This window comes from Rhopilema esculentum, chromosome 13, assembly GCF_057945365.1.
Source record: "Rhopilema esculentum isolate cy_ngs chromosome 13, ASM5794536v1, whole genome shotgun sequence".
NCBI classification, from domain to species: Eukaryota; Metazoa; Cnidaria; class Scyphozoa; order Rhizostomeae; family Rhizostomatidae; genus Rhopilema; species Rhopilema esculentum.
Genome location: NC_142827.1, coordinates 8,335,419 through 8,353,730, shown reverse-complemented (window position 1 = coordinate 8,353,730; position 18,312 = coordinate 8,335,419). Strand labels below are relative to the sequence as shown.

At 36.3% G+C, this 18,312-nt stretch overlaps 1 protein-coding gene across 12 annotated transcripts; it reads right to left on the bottom strand.

Moving 5' to 3' along the window:
• Window positions 1–771: 771 nt before the first annotated feature.
• LOC135691937 (uncharacterized) lies at window positions 772–16,964 on the bottom strand. 12 transcript variants are annotated; one of them, XM_089112104.1, is made up of 12 exons: window positions 16,809–16,964; window positions 12,333–12,396; window positions 10,268–10,306; window positions 9,783–9,830; window positions 9,189–9,224; window positions 7,691–7,735; window positions 7,065–7,100; window positions 4,642–4,689; window positions 4,044–4,079; window positions 2,554–2,718; window positions 2,108–2,168; window positions 772–1,448 (listed from the first exon to the last, which is right to left on the bottom strand). In XM_089112104.1, the coding sequence occupies exons 2-12, from the start codon at window positions 12,394–12,396 to the stop codon at window positions 1,424–1,426; spliced, it is 603 nt and encodes a 200-aa protein (XP_088968230.1). In that variant the 5' UTR covers window positions 16,809–16,964; the 3' UTR covers window positions 772–1,423. The 12 variants fall into 12 exon arrangements, with proteins under 12 accessions (XP_088968230.1, XP_088968233.1, XP_088968231.1 ...); XM_089112107.1 differs by having other exon boundaries at window positions 4,642–4,686; XM_089112105.1 differs by having other exon boundaries at window positions 7,691–7,732.
• Between the last annotated feature and the right edge of the window lie 1,348 nt (window positions 16,965–18,312).

Here is an 18,312-nt window from a genome sequence, read left to right as displayed (position 1 = left end):
AAGATCAATAATGCCCGCCAATGATACTTGGAATACCCAGCCAATTGCGTTATATTTTACATCTTTCATTCCTTTTCTTAAAAAAATACTACTTTCGCCCCCTTCCCCCTAAAAACAATGTTGAGAATTTAGACAAATATCATAAAAGAATCCCAAAAGAAGGCACCTCCTAATTCCCTAAACCGTTTTATAGAAAACAAACACTGTTCAGTGGCGGGAGAGGGGGATGGCTGAATTTGACCTAGCAAACTGACGTCAGTGTTCCATTCCAAGACTTTGCAGACATTGTAGGCCAATGCTGCTCGATCAACTGATACCGGAGCAAAGCTGGATGAATATTCACAATCCCGAGAGCAAAGTTGGATACTTAAAACAAGCAATACATAACATTGAGGCATTCTTGGAACAAAAGGTTTCTATTTCTTATAGAAATAACATGTTTTATCGATTTACACGAGCCGCAGTTTGGACTCATTGGTGCTTTGATAAAGAAAACCCTGCTGCAAATTGTCACTAAACCTTAATTTGCCCCATATAGCCAAATCCCAAGAGAGCTTGGAAAGTGTTTTGTTTTAATTTCCACAGATGCTGAGATTTGCATGCATGCATTTATTCAAGTAGCATTGTCAGATATCCTTGCGTTTTGATTTCTGATTTGATTCGTATAGCAAGTTCATACTTCGGTTCAATATTGCCTTTTTCAACATCTTATCTGTATTTTGCTTTCATTCATTGCTTCATTGACAGAAAGAGACGAGAAAAAGTCGATGGTAAGTTAGAGATACTTGTACTTAACATCAAAAGTAACGAATGTATAAAAAAATGTGCCGTTGTGCACTGCAAACACCGTTCCCCTTGTTACAGCATTGAGGAACGGAAACTAGTGACTTTCATAAAAAACAAATGCAAACAAGAAACAAGCACTGAGATTTGTTTGTAAACAAAGGTCGGATAACGCTCTGTAAAGGTTAGGGGGGAGGGGGGGCACATTTGCAATTTCATCACCCTGCTCTCATTTGCAAGGACTATCCTGGCTGCCATTGTGTGTTTGCCTCTTTTCCAGAAAGAGAACCTCCTCCAATCTATACTCGGCTTCTTATTTTTTTAACCCTGTTACCGAAGTTTGGAACGCAACGAGGTCAACATCGACTTAGCTACAAATGTAATCCACTACCGCGGAACAACAGAGGCATCGCTGAGTAACTGGGAAGACGCGTGATATCTCTTTCGACTCCCCTCTTTTCTTAGTCTGGGCCACGCCACCGCAGCCACCCAGAAACGATCTTAATCTTGCCTAAAACTAATTGAAACTTAATCTAATCGAATCTTGCAAACTATGAGCATGTAACGATGCTTTCTAACCAAATTCTGAATCAGTAAAACAACACTTAAAAGTATTTAAAAGTAGCTCTTCAGCTCTTGCTTAGCGTTGGTGCCATGTCATCCACCTGCAGGAGAAACGATATGCGTCAGGTCCTAGGAGGACTAGCCTGTGCCCCAGTCTACAAATGCTGCCACATTTATGGACTGAGCAATATTGATAAATATCCTGTCCATGGTTTCCACCAGGATCTGGTGGTAATTTATGCAACCCTTCAAAATTATGCAATTAGCTAAAATTGACCAACCTTTAAAACTTTAAAGACCATCTTATCTACGTCCTGTTCAGCTTCAGTAAATATCTCTTCGAAGATTTTTCATGCAAAGTTTCATTGCATAAATTATTTTCATAAACTAGACCCAGCCCTCTGTCTGGACAGGATGTTTATCAATATTGCATAGTCCATAAAAGTAGCAGCATTTGTGGACTGGGGCGCAGGCCAAGGAGGGCATGCAAATATTGGAAAAATGTGGTCTCTACAAACTCGCATTGTAGGATAGTTCACCCCCGCCCCTAGTCCTTGCCCTTGTACGTAGGATTTCGGTCAGAGGCTCCATTCTGTGGCAGTATTTGTCAGGGGCAGTACTCTGTGGATAAAGTAACACCCTTGAGCAGCAGCATTAGCAGACATCGAGGACAACACTACCTCCTAATCAGTCTACAGCCGACTGTTTGAGATGTCAATGGTTTTTATTACTTCACACAAGGAAATTAACTGAACCTCACCAGAAAGCAATAGCCACCAAGAGGACGGCTGTGACAGAAACTTGCAGTTCAGCGCCTCTACCTGAAACGAAAAAGCGTCATCAGCACTTTTTAACTACAGCGATTTAATCGTGTCCAAAATACAGACTGTCCTTATCTGTCAACAACTACACTAACGATAATAAGAAACTTGATATATTCTATACAGTACTAAAGAAAAAAGCTTGTTCGAAGGGGGTCTCGTTCGAAGGAGCTTGGTCCAAATATTACGATTTATTAACTTAATTGCAAATTTGAATATTTGCTAACTTTGAGAGACTGCAGCCCCCTTCCCTCTTCATACGCTTATGGCATTATTTTATCTTTCCACATGGTAACCCTTACTCCTCCATTATAACTAGAAATCATTTCAGACGCTTAGATGAGGCTCAAAAAACTTTTTGTTGATAGTATGGGAGCATACGCACTGCACTGGTCGTTGTTGCAGACATCTTTGCACATAGATTCTTGTGTTTGGTTCTTGCAACCAGAAAAGTATGTGATATTTGCTGCAGAGTTAACTCCTGACCATGCACCGTTACTTCCAATGCAGCATCTGGCCGTATCACATGATGGGGCTTTCGTTGTACACGCTTAAAGAAATATTATAAAACATAAATTAATGTTGTTAAAACTTACGAACATCTTGCGTTCTACAAGTCTTTCAAGCGGTTACAATTTCAATACAAACAAACAACGGGGACGACTAAATGTGGGCTGGGGGAGTAACAGCCTCCCCTAGGATTTTTTTAAAAGGAGGCTTAGCCAAAGAAGGGAAAAGGAGGCTTTGTAACGGAAAATTTTTGTTTTTGGAAAGCATCAAAATAACAGTGCATATTCTCAATTTAAAAAATTATAAATCACAAGGAATGCCTTTAGCAATCTCTATTATCAGGGCATTTTGATAGGTTTATAATAAGACATGAATGGAACATTAATAATGGATCTTTGCAAAGGATATGAATCCCTTTTATAGCTATATTTTGAATTCGAATTGCGAGCCATTCCCGGTATAATTAAATGTAAGCTCACTTGCTAAAAACAATGACACGAAAAATTATGTTCCACGTGTAACATGATAACAAACATCGCTGTATGTATACTAGAGCAATTACACGAATAATCTTTAGAGATAATTGAAAAAGCAAATGCAGAAAAATTTTCAAAGAATGAAAATCAGAGGTCTAGTAGAGAGAAGGAACGCATATTAGGAGGTGTTGGGTGTCACATCCCCCTATCGCAAGCCAGCCGTCCCAGAATTCAGTATTCAAGAATAAAAGGTGCTCGAAACGATTATAAGAGTATGCACATACATAGATGCAAAGAAATACATATTTTAGCAAACCATAAGAAGATGTTTTGAAAAGCCAAAGAAGATGCAACCATTAAGATAATCAGGCCCTTTCCAACTTGATAAAGAAATCTAGAATAATCCACCCATTAGAAAAAGGAAGTCAATGTGTAGTATTTGCAGTCACTTCTTGAAGAACATCAGTTTTAGCTTAGCATGCATTTTGTTTCAGTGCCATTTCATGCATTTGGATTGGTTGTGAGGAGTCGTTTTATTTTGTATGCGAGCCGATTCAACTTGTCCTGAACCCAGTATACACAGTCTAAGATAGCACATTTAACGTGTTCTACAATGAAAGTGGGAACATGATAGGCATGGCCCCCTAGTAGTACTTATCATTCATTAGGGATAGATCGTAGAGTACTCTACTGCTTGGACAGAAGATAACATGTGATAAGATAACAGAAGATAGCATGTTCACATTATCATACTTAAATTTATTACATCACACTGTCGAAATTTGTCTAAAGAGTCCTAAAATATTTAACAACCAATGCCCCCCACCAATCACCCTACCCCCTCCAATCTTCCGATTGCTGGTTATCTCATCAAAGCCAACTAACTAACCTGATGAGGTTGGGCTGCCACCTTGTGATGTTGTTGCTGCATAAAAAATCACAGTTAATGAAATGGTTCGATTCACGTGATGCTATAATTACACAAAGAAGTTTTGTTTACTCTTCGCAAGGATAAGATTGGACAATTAGCTGTTTATGGATAAGAACACCATTCCTATTTGATAGGTGATCATGAGCACCGCCGTGAATGAACATTTAATTTGAATCTTTAGAGAATAGCTTTAATACTGACTTTGTTTCTTTGGACTTACTTGCTATTTGATAAAATACAGAGAAAAATTTTCTCAGATAATATCTTCTATCATTAGTTGAACGACATTTAAAAAATGGAAAATATTTTCAATTTGTGGAAATATCGTTCCAAGGGTCATATTTCGTGAAAAGTTATAGCATCATTAAACTTCCATATTGTCGTTGAGTTTTAAATCGCAAAAGATCTAATTGAGGAGACAAATCGACAAGCAGAATTGACTAATAAATTAAAGCTCATAATAATGTTACTCTAAAAAGAACGAAATGCAATTTTTACAATTGTTTTAAGCTAGTGGCGTTTTTATCAAAAAATTATGCTTTTACGAAAAACTTACATGGACTTGGCATTATATATGTCGGAGTTGAATTTGGCAGTGTACCTGCTAGAAAGAAAAGAATAGATATTTACTACCAATAATCGTATAGATTATAGCTTGATATACCCTGGCTACCAGAGCCATATATATTCAAGAGCGAAAATAGAAGAAAATAGTGGTTTTCTATTGTTTCCCTCGAGATTTTGTTACTTTGATACCCAGTGTAAGCTTAATTGAGATTTAATATAGCCGAAAAAAGAGTTAACTTATAACTTGCTTCATAGTGGTTTTTAAGCAAATAAAAAAGGGTTAATAAACTGTCATCCTAAAGCTAGGTTTCCTTTGTACACATTTTTGAAAACTTTTACATCACTAGAGTCTATTTCGACTCTCTTTACATTTATCTTTTCAAAATTGATAATAAAGTATATAATCAAATTGCAATCTAAGAGTCAGCAAGCGAGTGCTACTTCAAAAAAGGTTTTAATTGATTTGGAAACTACGAGAAAAAGCAAGAACGTTTTTCCTAATCACACAACTATATATGATGTGTAAGACCATATCAGCCATACTAGATTTTGAAGATGATTTTGTCTCAATTTTTTGTTAGTCGCAGACTTATGAACACCTTGCATTCTACAAGACTTTTAAACAGTTACAATTCAATACTTACAAACAAAGAGACGACTACGTGTTTGCTGGGGGCAAGAGCCTCCCTTAGGCCTTTTTAGAGGAGGCTCAGCCACCCTTTTGCAGCCTTCTTACGCAGAACAGATTTTTAGGAAACATCAAAATAACAGTATATATTCTCCATTTAAGAAATTGTAAATCACAAGGGATGCCTTTAGCAATATTTATCATCGGGGCATTTTTATACAGATATAATAAGACGAAAATTGACCAATAATAATAGATCTTTGCAAAGTATAAAAACTCCTTTTTGTGACTAGATATCAAATTCATATTTTGAGCCATCCCTAGTTGGCACCCTTGCTGAAAACAATGGGCTTTGACACACAAAAACTATGTTTCAGGTTTAACATAAAAAACACCACTGTAAACAGACCAGAATTATTGTAGTGCTTCAAGAAAAAAACTTTAAAGATATGTCTTTACTTAATTGAGAAATCACATAAAGTAAAACTTTTCAAAGAATGAAAATCAGAGGTCCAGTAAAGAGCAGGGAAAAAGTAAAGGGGTGTAGGGGTGTCACAAACCCCTCAATAATTCAAGCCTGTCGGTCACAGAATTCAGTATGACACGAAAAAAAGTTGCGATGAATGATTACAATAAAATGACATTTGATGCGAAAAGAAAAAAACATCTTATCAAACTAAAAAGAAATGTTATGAAAAGCCAAAGAGTGCAATCATTGAAGAGTCGGTTCATTTTGTTGTATGTATATGTATTTTTATTTGTTGCACCCTAGCATCCGAAGGTAGTTTTTAGGACCCTGAGAAGCTTATGCTTATCGAGCAGTGTCCTGGTCCTTCCTCTCGATGTGACCGCACCTCGTGATTCCTATGCCTGGAATTACAAAGAGCTGGCGACTCTCCCCACTCTTGGTGCAACTTTGGTCATGTCAGGGACTCGAACCATGGACCCTTGGGTCCGTAGTCAGCGCCTCTAAAAACTGAGCCATCCTCGCACCTAGTTTGTTGTATATGAATCGGTTCAGCTTGTCCTGAAACCCCCTCCTCAAAAATGATTTAATTTGTGTCCCTGTTAGAGAGTTCCTGGGCTGGTTCCCAAGGGAACACAGAAGTCCTGGGTGACTTTGTTTGTGCAAGAAAATTATTGGAAGTACAAAAGTTAGGAACTTCTTAAAAATAGCTAGAAGTTCTATTTGAAGGTGGACAGATATGTAGCAAAAGATAGGCTTGTCATTTTTAAAAGTACTTTTTGGCAGAAGTACTGGGGCTAAAAGTATTGATAATTGTCAGTTTCCCCATTAAACTGCCCTTTTATCAAGGAAATGCATACATAGTTTTTTCGATTATTTTCTATCAATGCAAGTTTGGTTTATAATAACTTCCACCGTTTTAGTATCTAACTGGGAGCTCTCTGCAGAAACTTTTTTCTGTTCACAATGGGAAATTCTTTAATACGCCGTCTTAAAAGTTCACTTAACAAAGTTACAATGACAATGCTATTGGGAGCATGATAGACATTGCTGCCCAATAGTACAAAAGACTTTATCAACATTTTGTGTAGATCACTCCCTAGGGATGGATGGGAGCATATAATACTGCTTGGACAGAAGATAGAATGTGATAAAATTGGAGCATTTTCACATTATCATATTTAAATCTATGACATCACACTGTCGAAATTTGTCTAAAGAGTCGTAAAATATTTACCAAACTAATGCCCCCTGCCCATCACCCTACCCCCTCCAATCTTCCGATTGCTGGTTATCTCTTCAAAACCAACTAACTTACCTGATGAGGTTGGGCTGCCACCTTGTGATGTTGTTGCTGCATAAAAAATCGCAGTTAATGAAATGGTTGGACTCACGTGATGCTACAATTACACAAAGAAGTGCCACAAAAAATCACACTTCAGGAAGTTTTGTTTACTCTTCCCACGGATAAGATTGGACAATTAGCTGTTTATGGATAAGAACACCATTCCTATTTGATAGGTGATCATGAGCATCGCCGTGAATGAACATTTAATTTGAATCTTTAGAGAATAGCTTTAATACTGGCTTTGTTTCTTTGGACTTACTTGGTATTTGATTAAGTAAAGAGAAACATTTTCTCAGATAATATCTTCCATCATTAGTTTAACGACATTTAAAAAATGGAAAATATTTTCAATTTGTGGAAATCTCGTTCCAAGGGTCATATTTCGTGAAAAGTTATAGCATCATTAAACTTCCATATTCTCGTTGAGTTTTAAATCGCAAAAGATCAAATTGAGGAGACAAATCGACATTCAGAATTGACTAATAAATTAAAGCTCATAATAATGTTACTCTAAAAAGAACGAAATGCAATTATTTACAATTGTTTTCAGCTAGTGGCATTTTTATCAAAAAATTATGCCTCTACGAAACACTTACATGAAGTTGAAATTAATGATGTAGCTGGAATTGGCGGTAATACTGCTAGAAAGAAAAGAATAGATATTTACTATCTATAATCGTATAGATTACAGCTTGATAAACCCTGGGTACCAGAGCCATATATATTCGAGAGCGAAAATAGAAGAAAATAGTGGTTTTCTATTGTTTCCCTCGAGATTTTGTTACTTTGATACCCAGTGTAAGCTTAATTGAGATTTAATATAGCCGAAAAAAGAGTTAACTTATCACTTGCCTCATAGTGGTTTTCAAGCAAAGAAAAAGGGTTAATAAACTGTCATCCTAAAGCTAGGTTTCCTTTGTACACATTTTTGAAAACTTTTCCATCATTTCAAGCTTGTCTCCAGCCGAATTCTGCAACAGCAAAACCTAGAAAAATCTCCCGCATTCTATAATTTTCAAACATTCAAAACTTAATTTTACATTTTTTGTATGGTCAGTTGTTCTTTCATGCTACCAATAGAGTTTTTTCTTTCCTATATTTAGATGTCTCGCGGGCTTGCGACCTGCAGTTCTAATCTCCCTTTGTCCCCTGCTGCTCTTCTGTATCGTGTTGCCATGGAAATATTTCAAACTCCTCCATAGCTACACAGTGCTGCTGCGTAGCACTCAAGTCTCTAGCATATTATTCTCTGAAACTTGGGAACTATGAAACTTTACATCTATCTTTTCAAAACTGATGATAATAATTTTTTTGAAAAATTCTTTATAATTAGAAGTCCTTGGTGAACTTGCTTGGATAAGTAAATTTTATGGTGTGAAAAGTAAGAAACTTATAGAAAAATAGTTCTTTTCAGAGCCACTTTTAAATTTTGTATCGCAAAAAAAACTTTTAGAAGCTCTATTTGTAGGTGGACAGGTATGTAGCAAAAGATAGAATTGTCATTATTAAAATAATTTTTCCAGTTGTAACCATTGATAATTGTCACTTTCCCCATTAAACTGCTCTTTTATCAAGGAAATACATACTTATCTTTTTGCCTGTTACGTAGTTTTAGCCAATTATGTTGAAAAAGAATTTTCCAGGCACTCTATCAATGCAAAGTTTGGTTTATAATAACTTCCACCGTTTTAGTATCTAACTGGGAGCTCTCTGCAGAAACTTTTTTCTGTTCACAATGGGAAATTCTTTAATACGCCGTCTTAAAAGTTCACTTAACAAAGTTACAATGACAATGCTATTGGGAGCATGATAGACATTGCTGCCCAATAGTACAAAAGACTTTATCAACATTTTGTGTAGATCACTCCCTAGGGATGGATGGGAGCATATAATACTGCTAGGACAGAAGATAGAATGTGATAAAATTGGAGCTTTTTCACATCACCATGCTCAACTTTCCGATATCACACTATCATAACTTGTCTAAAAAGTCTTGAAATATTTAGAAACCAATCCCCCAACCCATCATCTCCCCCCCCCCCCCCACACCCTCCCAGCTTCCGATTGCTGGTTACCGCTTCAAAGCTAACTAACCTGATAAGGTTTGGCTGCCAACTTCTGATGTTGTTGCTGCATAAAAAATCACAGTTAATGGTCTGTTTCAGTTCACGTGATGCTACAATTACACAAAGCAATGCCGAAAAAATCACACTTCAGGAAGTTCTGTTTACTCTTCACAAGGAGAAGATTGGATAATTAGCTCTTTATGCATAAGAACACCATTCATGTTTGAGAGGTGAAAAGTAGCATCATTAAACTTCCATATTCTCGTTGACTTTTGAGTCGCAAAAGATCCAAGCGAGGAGACAAATTGACAAGCAAAATTGACTAGTAGATTAAAGCTTATAATAATGTTACATAAATATACTAAAATGCTTGCGGTACAATATGATGAATTTAAATAACGATCAATGTAAGTAAATCAAGTCAAATACGGGCTATGCTTGATAACGGGCTATGCTCGAAACGTCGTTAATTATTTTAAATAAATTTTCCTGGTACAATTTTCTAACATTGATCGTTATTTATAATAATTTTACTCTAAAAAGAACGAAATGCAATTTTTTTACAATTGTTTTCAGCTAGTGGCGTTTTTATTAAAAAATCAAGCCTCTACGAAAAACTCACATGAAGTTGGCATGATAGATGTTGGAGTTGAATTTGACGATAAGGCTGCTAGAAAGAAAAGAATAGATATTTACTATCAACAATCATAAAGATCATAGCTTAATATGGATTTTAATTGCCCAGAAAGAGTTTAATTATGATTTATTTCTAAGTTGTATTTTGACAGCTTTGAAAATAGAGTTAGTTAACTATCACCCTAAGTCTAGGATTCCATTAATAACATTCTTGACAATTTTTGCTTCTCTAGAATCCATTTTGCCTCCCTTTACATATATCTTATCAAAACTGATGAAAAAATATATAATTGAGATTTCAGCAAGCAGATGCTAATTTAAAAGATGTTTTGGATAATTGGAAAACTATAAACATTTTTTACATCATTATACTTAACATTATTGCACGATCATAACTTGTCTAAACAGACACGTAATAACTAACCACCTCCCCCCCCCCCCCATTCGAGCTTTCCCTTAATGGTTGCTAACCTTCTATGCTTGTGCTGACACTAGCTGCTTCCACTGTTACTGCAAGAAAATTACAACGTTTGGTTATGCAAAAGCAGTTTGAAAATCATAGGATTACATCACAAAAAGTAGGTTATCAAAATATTGTCCCACCCCCAACATTTTCTCATCGAATTTAGATGAAATACAAAGTCAATCCTGCCGAGAACTGGGGACGTGTCTCGCCAGTCGTGTCCCGCCAGTCACCCTCTCCCCCTCCCCCGCTGTAAGAGGCGTTTCATAACATTGAATGGTAGAGCGAGAAGCAAATAATCACTCTTACGTGACCACCTTTCACGAATCAAATATCATGACAGCTTTTAAAAAATAGTTAATTAAGTACCACCCTAAAGCTAGGTTTCCTTTGTACAAATTTTTGATACTTTTTTCTTTTCTAGAATCGATTTTGACTCCCTTTAGATTTATCTAATCAAAATTGGAAAATTCGTTCCTATTTGAATATAGAATTAGTTCACTGTCATCCTAAAGCTAGGTTTCCTTTGCAAACATTTATTTTTCCATTAGTTTTATGACTACCTTAACATCTTTTACTTTCTCTCGAGGAAAACAATTACTATCATTGGCAAAAATTTCATCTTTAAACATGCACATTTTATGATGCTGAAAATTATGACGAGATGCGTGCAAAAGTTAGCACCTTTTCAAAACTTTACGACATTTTAGTGAACAAAGCCAAAACACAGACGACTATAGCATGCTTTTTCGCTCCCGAATTGTAAGAGGAACATTAAGTTTTTATTTCCGGTAATTAACCATTAGTAATAGTTGAATTCATCTTGGTTTGCTTAGAAATAAATTCGGGGAGCGCCAAATCAAGCTCAACGAAGGGCTTTTGAGGTATGTTTTACGAAAAGGCCTCAAAGGACCTTTTTACGAACTCCCGATATAATGAACAATCATCTTGTTCCTTTCAGAATCCGTTATATCGGAGTTACGTTATATCGTTAGATATATCGTTATCCAGCTTTTGTCTTTAGTTCTTCTCTACCTAGATCAAAATTTGATAAGAAGGAACAACTCAAAATTTTACAAAGACTACGCATGAAACACTTCCCAACCAAGGCAGCCGAAACAGACGTTTTAAATGCATGGGCTCTAGTCAGTGGTGTACAACCCTTGTAAATACCGAAAATTATCCTTTCTAAATCGTGCTATTATTCAGTCCTAAGGGGCAGGGGTGGGGGCTGCAGTCCACAAGAATTGAATAAACTAAAAATTGATAGCCAGTAAATAAAATTAATACCATATACTCCGGCAAATGCTTTGGAAATCTACACTCTTTTTTTATAAGAACCAGTAAATTTAAGTTCAGGCTGACTGTTCTTAATTTTTTTCGAAAATCTGAGGCTGGATTGTTCTTAATTTGTTCTTGAATTAAGAGGGTGTAAGCAGTGCTGTTGCTAGCTTTTTCGCTCTAAGGAGGTGTTCATGCTTCATTTGCCTACAAAGTGAGTGAGAAAGATTAGTTTGCTGACAAATTTTAATATTCACCGAAAAAGCACCCACACATCGCTAAAAATCCTCAATTTTGAGAAAAAACGTTGTTCAACATTGCATTTTGCAGAACCTCAGCCTCAGCTTGTTCTTAATTTGTTCTTAACTTTTGACCAGTTTTGAGGCTCGTGTTCTTATAAAATTGTTCTTATATAAAAAAGAGTGTAATAACAAGCGTTTTCAGTGTTAACCTTTCACACGCTAAGTTTACTTTTGTAATCACGCTAAATTACACTTTCCGAGGCTGTGATTGGCTCAGCGGCGAGAGAGGCAGGCTACCAGTCAATCAAGATTTGAGCTCAATGCCTTTCATAGGATGCCCTGATGAACAAAGTATAGCCTGCGTCCCAGACCCCTTACTTGAACTGTGTCGAGACCACTGATCAGTGGTCGAGACCATTAACGAGACCCAAACTCTCTAGCCAGTCCTTGTACGTGATTTGGCTCTTGGTTACACAGGCCCTTTTCATAAAAAGTCATGGGTCTGGAGAATAGGCTAACAAAGTGTAGAACCATTATGACAACTACTTACCTTTAGCAGTGGTTAAAGCAACGATCAACAACAGAAAAGTTCGAGCCATTGTGAATTCTTGCATCTAAGCAGAGAAAGAAAAATAGTGCGACATAAGCTTAGTTTAAACTATAAAAAATCAAAACATGATTTTCCGAATAAATAAGCTTTTGATTAGAAGGGCCAGCTTGGCTCATGAAGTCATGTGCCCCTGGATTCACTTGTAGGCCATTGACAAGAATCATTTTGTAGGAAAATCCACAAAAAATTCATAGAAATCATATTTATTTAACAAATCTCGTATGCTGTTTGAAATAAGGGGCCGATATAACTTTGCGAAGTGAATACATACCGTATTCGCTCTTGCATTCTCACTGCGGGTTTATTGATTCAGCCTCCTAATTCAATGTGGGATTATAAGAGAGGCAAGATCATCAGAGAGGCTAGATTAATTTGTCATGTTCTCCGTGTTCTCCTTTGCATGTAAATTGCAAAGTTGGTTGGAAGCCCGAGGGGGTTACTCCCTTTATGGCCTGACAGGGGGTTCCGGTCAGGGCAAAAGAGGGCCAACGCTAGAATTTTAAAAAATTACCTTCAAATGATAGTATTTTTTGACAAAAACCCTCAAACGGTAGCATAAAAACCGAAATTATTTCCTTGGTAGCATCCATTTCTTTGTGCTCCCCTGGTCATTTTTGACAAATTTCTTCATAATTGATTGTTGTTGTTTCGGGAAAGAAAAATCTTGTTCATCATCTATAACAAATCGCAAGCTAAACTGAGCAGTTCAGCTATTATCGAAAATGGGTCATCTCGTAGCCATTTGAGAAGACCCTCAAACGTACTGCCTCCCCCGGGGTTGGAAGAGCGACGCCAGGGGCGAAAATACCGGAGGGTGTGGAGGGGGTGTGACAACCCTCCAATCTTAAAAATAGCCAATTTCGCGGGGCAATCGAAGATTTTGCAGGGCGCCAAGAAGAGCTTTATTGCCACGCAGAAACGCCACCTCTGAACTTCGTAAAGGGCCGTTTACGAATTTTGAAATGGAATTATTATATTTTGTATGAACCTCCCTTCCTGACATTGCATTTTAGAGAACGGAACAGGTATGTCAGGAAGAGCTCCGTTATTAGCAGAGCAAAAGCATTCTTTACCGAAAGTCATAGCCAATGGATGCAATGATTGATGCATAAGGTTATGAGGGCAAGGTTGAGTCCACACAAATTAATTTAAGTTGAGTCCACATTGCAATGTTTTCATTTTGGAAGTGTAAACATGGCCTTCTCGAGATAAGAAACTGCACGTTTCTGTTCAGGAAATAAAATTCTCCCAATCAAAACAACATCTCTCTGTCATTCACAACTATGTGCAATCTGAAACGAAAGGTTACCGTTTCTTTCCTTCCACAACGTCTATCACTAGAGTACCATCCCACCTCCCTATTTTTCCAATAAACAAAAATCCAATAAGCAATAAACAAAAGTTTTTTAGCAGTACGGTATTTTGCTAAATTTTAGTCTGGGAGATGCTTTTTAGCCCTTTTACAAGGTATAATTTCAAAAATTTTCTTCACGTCGGACCCAACCATGGTGGGTCCTCCTACCTCATTAAACTTGATATGCCATGAAATACAAGCTTTATTACAAAATTAAAATCAAATTTGACATTTAATTTACGCTCACGTAAAAAATAGATATTTCATAGGCAATGAAGTTTCAAGTTTGTTTTTATTGCTTAGAAGTTTGTTCTTGGTAAAGACAAATTCACACTGGCAAAGCTTTCACTAGTAACCTATAGGCAAGCCTTTGCTACGAGGTCTGCAGGGCACCACTCATTTTCGCAGGGCAGAAACCCTTTTCACCCCTCCCCCCCCAAACCTAAAACATTACGCTGCATATCTGCAAATCATTCAAAGCTCCAGGCACATTTGCAATCCATTTGATTTCTTTCTTTAAACAAACCAGCACTTGGGATTATCGGAGAGGTGGGATTAATAATTCAAAATAGGAAAAAGGCGGGATTGTTAGGAATAGTAGAGATGGCGAGAATACAAAAGAGAATACGGTATGCTGAGAAATAGTTTTATTCTTTTCTTTCCATTGAAAGTTTGATCCAGAGGCAATGTAATATTTCAGTCGCGGGCCATATTCTGATTATCCACTCTTCCATTTTTCAGTTATGCAAAAACGTTCCAGCTGAGAAAAGTTGCTGGATTTGAGCTGGTGAGGATGGCTGTGATGTCAAAATTTGGCGGAGAAAACTCACTGAAATACGCGTGCATCATGTCCTTGACATTGATTTGCTCTAACAAATCATCAAGCATTTGTCCCGAACACTAGCAGTGACATCTCGTCTCCCCAACAGTACTAATGAGTTCAGATGTCTTTCGTTCCAAATTACTATAATTATTGTCATGGGATAATTTGTGCCAGGGAACGGTTAGCAATGTGCAATGAACATTTTAAGTTTAATATGGCAAATTTAATATCGATAGTTTGATGGTCAAACTAAGTAAGGGTAGTTTTGTCACTCTTGTCAGAAGGATTTGTAGTGTAAAGTTTGATAAAAACTTATATCTTAACAAGACACTGTTTTGTTCTGTTCTGGCTTCGAGAATGCAGTTATGTTAATTAAGATTGCCTAACAAAGAAATGTTCTTTACAGAGTAAATTTGATGTAATGAAATTTGAAAATTGAGCAATACTTACCTGAAGGGGAAGTTGAAGTTCGATTGAGATTCTACGAGTGATTGGTCAGTTGCATAGAAGTCACCCACCCTATCGTCTATACATAATATAACGTAAACATTTATTCTTCCCTTATCCCATATAACCTATTATTTAGTGGACATTCGTTTAGTGGAGTTCTTTAAAGACTGGCACTTGGTGGCTCGTGTTCTATAGTAGAATTATCATGTGAACGATTAGAAAGTCCAGTAATCCAGCTTAAAAATTGTGTCACATGTCAGAGATATAGGGTCTGACGGTGTCAGGGGAGACGGGGTCATTTGAATATCGGAATGTGACGTCATCAAAAGCCTATTGTTGGAATTTCTTAATTTTGACCACATATTCTGAAAGAACAGCAAAAAAACATCTCATTATGCAAAAGCAGTTAGATATGTTCAAACTTGGGCGAGATATGGAAGAGATATGGGCGGTTCATAAAGTTATAAACCAAAACCAAATTACAGAGGTCTTTTGGGGGAAAAGACCTGAGCTTATGTGAGGTTTTATGGTCAAAATTGAAATATTTTTAACATAGATTTTTGTGAAAAATTCCATTGAATATAAAAATTACTTTATAAAATTATACTGCGCACGTGCAATGTTTATGCCATGTCTTTCAAAAACTTTATACTATAAAGTTTATAGTATACAAAGATAATGAAACTCTTTGCGCAAATTATTTACAGTAGAAAAATCAATGTTCAAATAAACATAATAATGAGCATATTTGGTTCAATATTTGGGGCGTTGGCATTGTACTAATATCATTTTAATCCCTGCTCAAAGCATTTCGATACAACTGTTGCAACGAAGTCAAAATATCATTTATTCTCTTGCTTCATTATCTGAACAAGTAGATTCCAAATTATTTATGGTATTTAATTTGGTAATTTGGAGGTCATTTAAGAGGTAGCATCCTATATCTGAGACTCTAGGAGTACTATAAAGAGATGAGATTCATCACCTAAAATCTGTAGACCTGTAGTTTAAGAGAAACTGCAATGTCTTTCTTGTTTAAGGATAACATTTGCACCAAATCGACTTGTCTCTACTTCTCTACTTCAAAAGTATGAGCACTAAGTCTCAACATTGAGCTTGTTAAGTGTCCTTAGTCCTGGTTTAATTCGTAGAAGTGCTATCAAGTTACAGGGACGCTTGAATCCCAGCATCTGAATAATTTCTAGCTTGTATCAATTATTTCTGATATATCATTTTGTTTTAATCTTCACAAACATCTTGAAAATGGGCTTACTTCTGGCATAAGAAACTTTTTTAGAAGTTTTGAGAAATGCTGTCACGAATAAGGCTCTTCAGTCAAAGTTTATTATGAATCTCTATGATAATCACAAATGACCGATGTAATAGCACTTCAATGAAAAGGGACCTTTGATCCGTTTCCACACTCGCTATTCCATCCTTTCCCTTTCGTTTCTTCTAATGTCTAGATTAGAAGAAATAAAACTTAAAACAACTTACACTAGCAATATATTTTTGTGTTAGTGCTAACTGCTGCGTCACCCGGCAAAGGTGATATTACTAGGCGCTGTCAAATTGAAAAATAAACTCGTTTTCGACTGCTATTTTTCTAACAAGTGAATTTCCCTCTGCGTTGGTATGTTCAATTCAACTAAAACTTAACAAAGCAATGCGAATAAGATACAGGATTTGCTAGACCTCAGCCTAAGCGCATTTGCTGTGCAATATTCTAGGCAATATTGTTTAGTTGACACAATTGTGATTTTAAGAAAAGTAAGATGAAGACGCATACCGTAGACAGTGGCTTCAAGTTGAATGAGAGCTTGTTGAGGAAGTTTGATTACAAACTGAAACTTTAAGTCATTCAGTTCCAAGTGCCAGCAGAGACCCGATTTGTGATGGCAACAAGCGTAATTCTACACCCCAAACACAAGTCATGAGATTATTTCACCTGACACCTGTTCAATCTTTGAAAAGCAGTCGCTAGGGTCGAGATTTCGAATAGTGTGGGGCATTGATTCCCGCCATTATATAGAACATATAGGTTGTAAAAATTACCATTTGAAACTAGTATATCTTAAAAATTTGTGGGGAACACCTTAGCCCCCCCCCCCCCGCTATCTCGGCTATTGTGCAGACCAGTACGTACTTGTAAATTTATTGGCATCTTGCATCTGTGCAATTTACAAAGAATCATTTTTTTCCTAAACATTTCATGTTTATGTAGAATTTATGTACCTGCTTTTTCCGATAAAAAATCATTTCTTGTATAAGGAAATCGGGATCCAGGTTTTCTGTTCTTAATAATTCCGAAACATTTAGGCTTGACTGTTCTTATTTTGACCATAAATCATTAGAGTGCAAATCAATGACATTAAGGTATGAGAAAATATTATACTGCTAAACAACAATTGACGATATGTATCCTTGATAAAGATACACCCTAGATTAAAATTAGTCTTACATCTATCAAACTTTCTTACAATTTTCAGTCTCTCAACCAAAGTTTTTTCTTGATTTTTTATTCTTATAAAATTGCTCCTATAGTAGTAGCCCGTGCTCCAAACCACAGGCTATCATAATGGAAAGAGTGTGCAGTTAAAAAATCTTGTCTAAGTAGTCTTGAATTCTTGTTTATGTATATTTATCTATTTGAAGAGTTAATCTATTAGCAAGATAAGGTGGCCCTGAATCATTGGTTATTCAATACATCTTCCTAAATTTGTTGGCATTTGCCCTCTTTCAGATGCCCCCAATTGAACTACTCGTATGCACTGAGCCCCATTACCAACAAAAACTTGTTTGTAATTTTCAAAATAATTTTTTTAATTAGCAAAGGCTGAAAAAAATAGATTATGAATGTTGTTTGAAAAATATCTCATGCGAAAATTGTGTGAACAATTTTCTAGAGATAGGAAAAAAGAAAAAATATTTCTGTTTTAAAACTTCACCATTCTTTTTTGAGGTGGTTTTCAAATCTTAATTAAAAAATTATTTCTTGCTAAAATGACAATTCTTTTGGAAAATGCTTATATGTTACGTTGTATGGCATTTGGCCGATTTTCGCATGGTTCTGCGGCTTTTGGACCCCCTATAATAGGTGCACGCTCCATTGCATACCCTGTCCTTATTCTGCGTGCATTACAGACCCCGCCAAATTATAAAACCTGCAAAAATTCTTCGAAAACATCATAAAACCCTATTTCAAGTTTCAGACTAAAATTTCTTATACAAAAATGAATCCCCAATCCACAACCAATATAGTTTTAAACAATATTCATGTTGATACAAAATCT

What these genes read in the sequence shown, in the direction of transcription:
- LOC135691937 (XM_089112104.1), bottom strand. Translation starts at nt 12,396, where the DNA reads ATGCAAGAATTCACAATGGCTCGAACTTTTCTGTTGTTGATCGTTGCT. An exon ending in ATATATAATGCCAAGTCCAT is followed by an intron (nt 4,080 to 4,641) that starts GTAAGTTTTTCG and finishes TTTTTTATGCAG; the next exon opens with CAACAACATCACAAGGTGGC. An exon ending in TTGGTGGCTATTGCTTTCTG is followed by an intron (nt 1,449 to 2,107) that starts GTGAGGTTCAGT and finishes TTTCTCCTGCAG; the next exon opens with GTGGATGACATGGCACCAAC.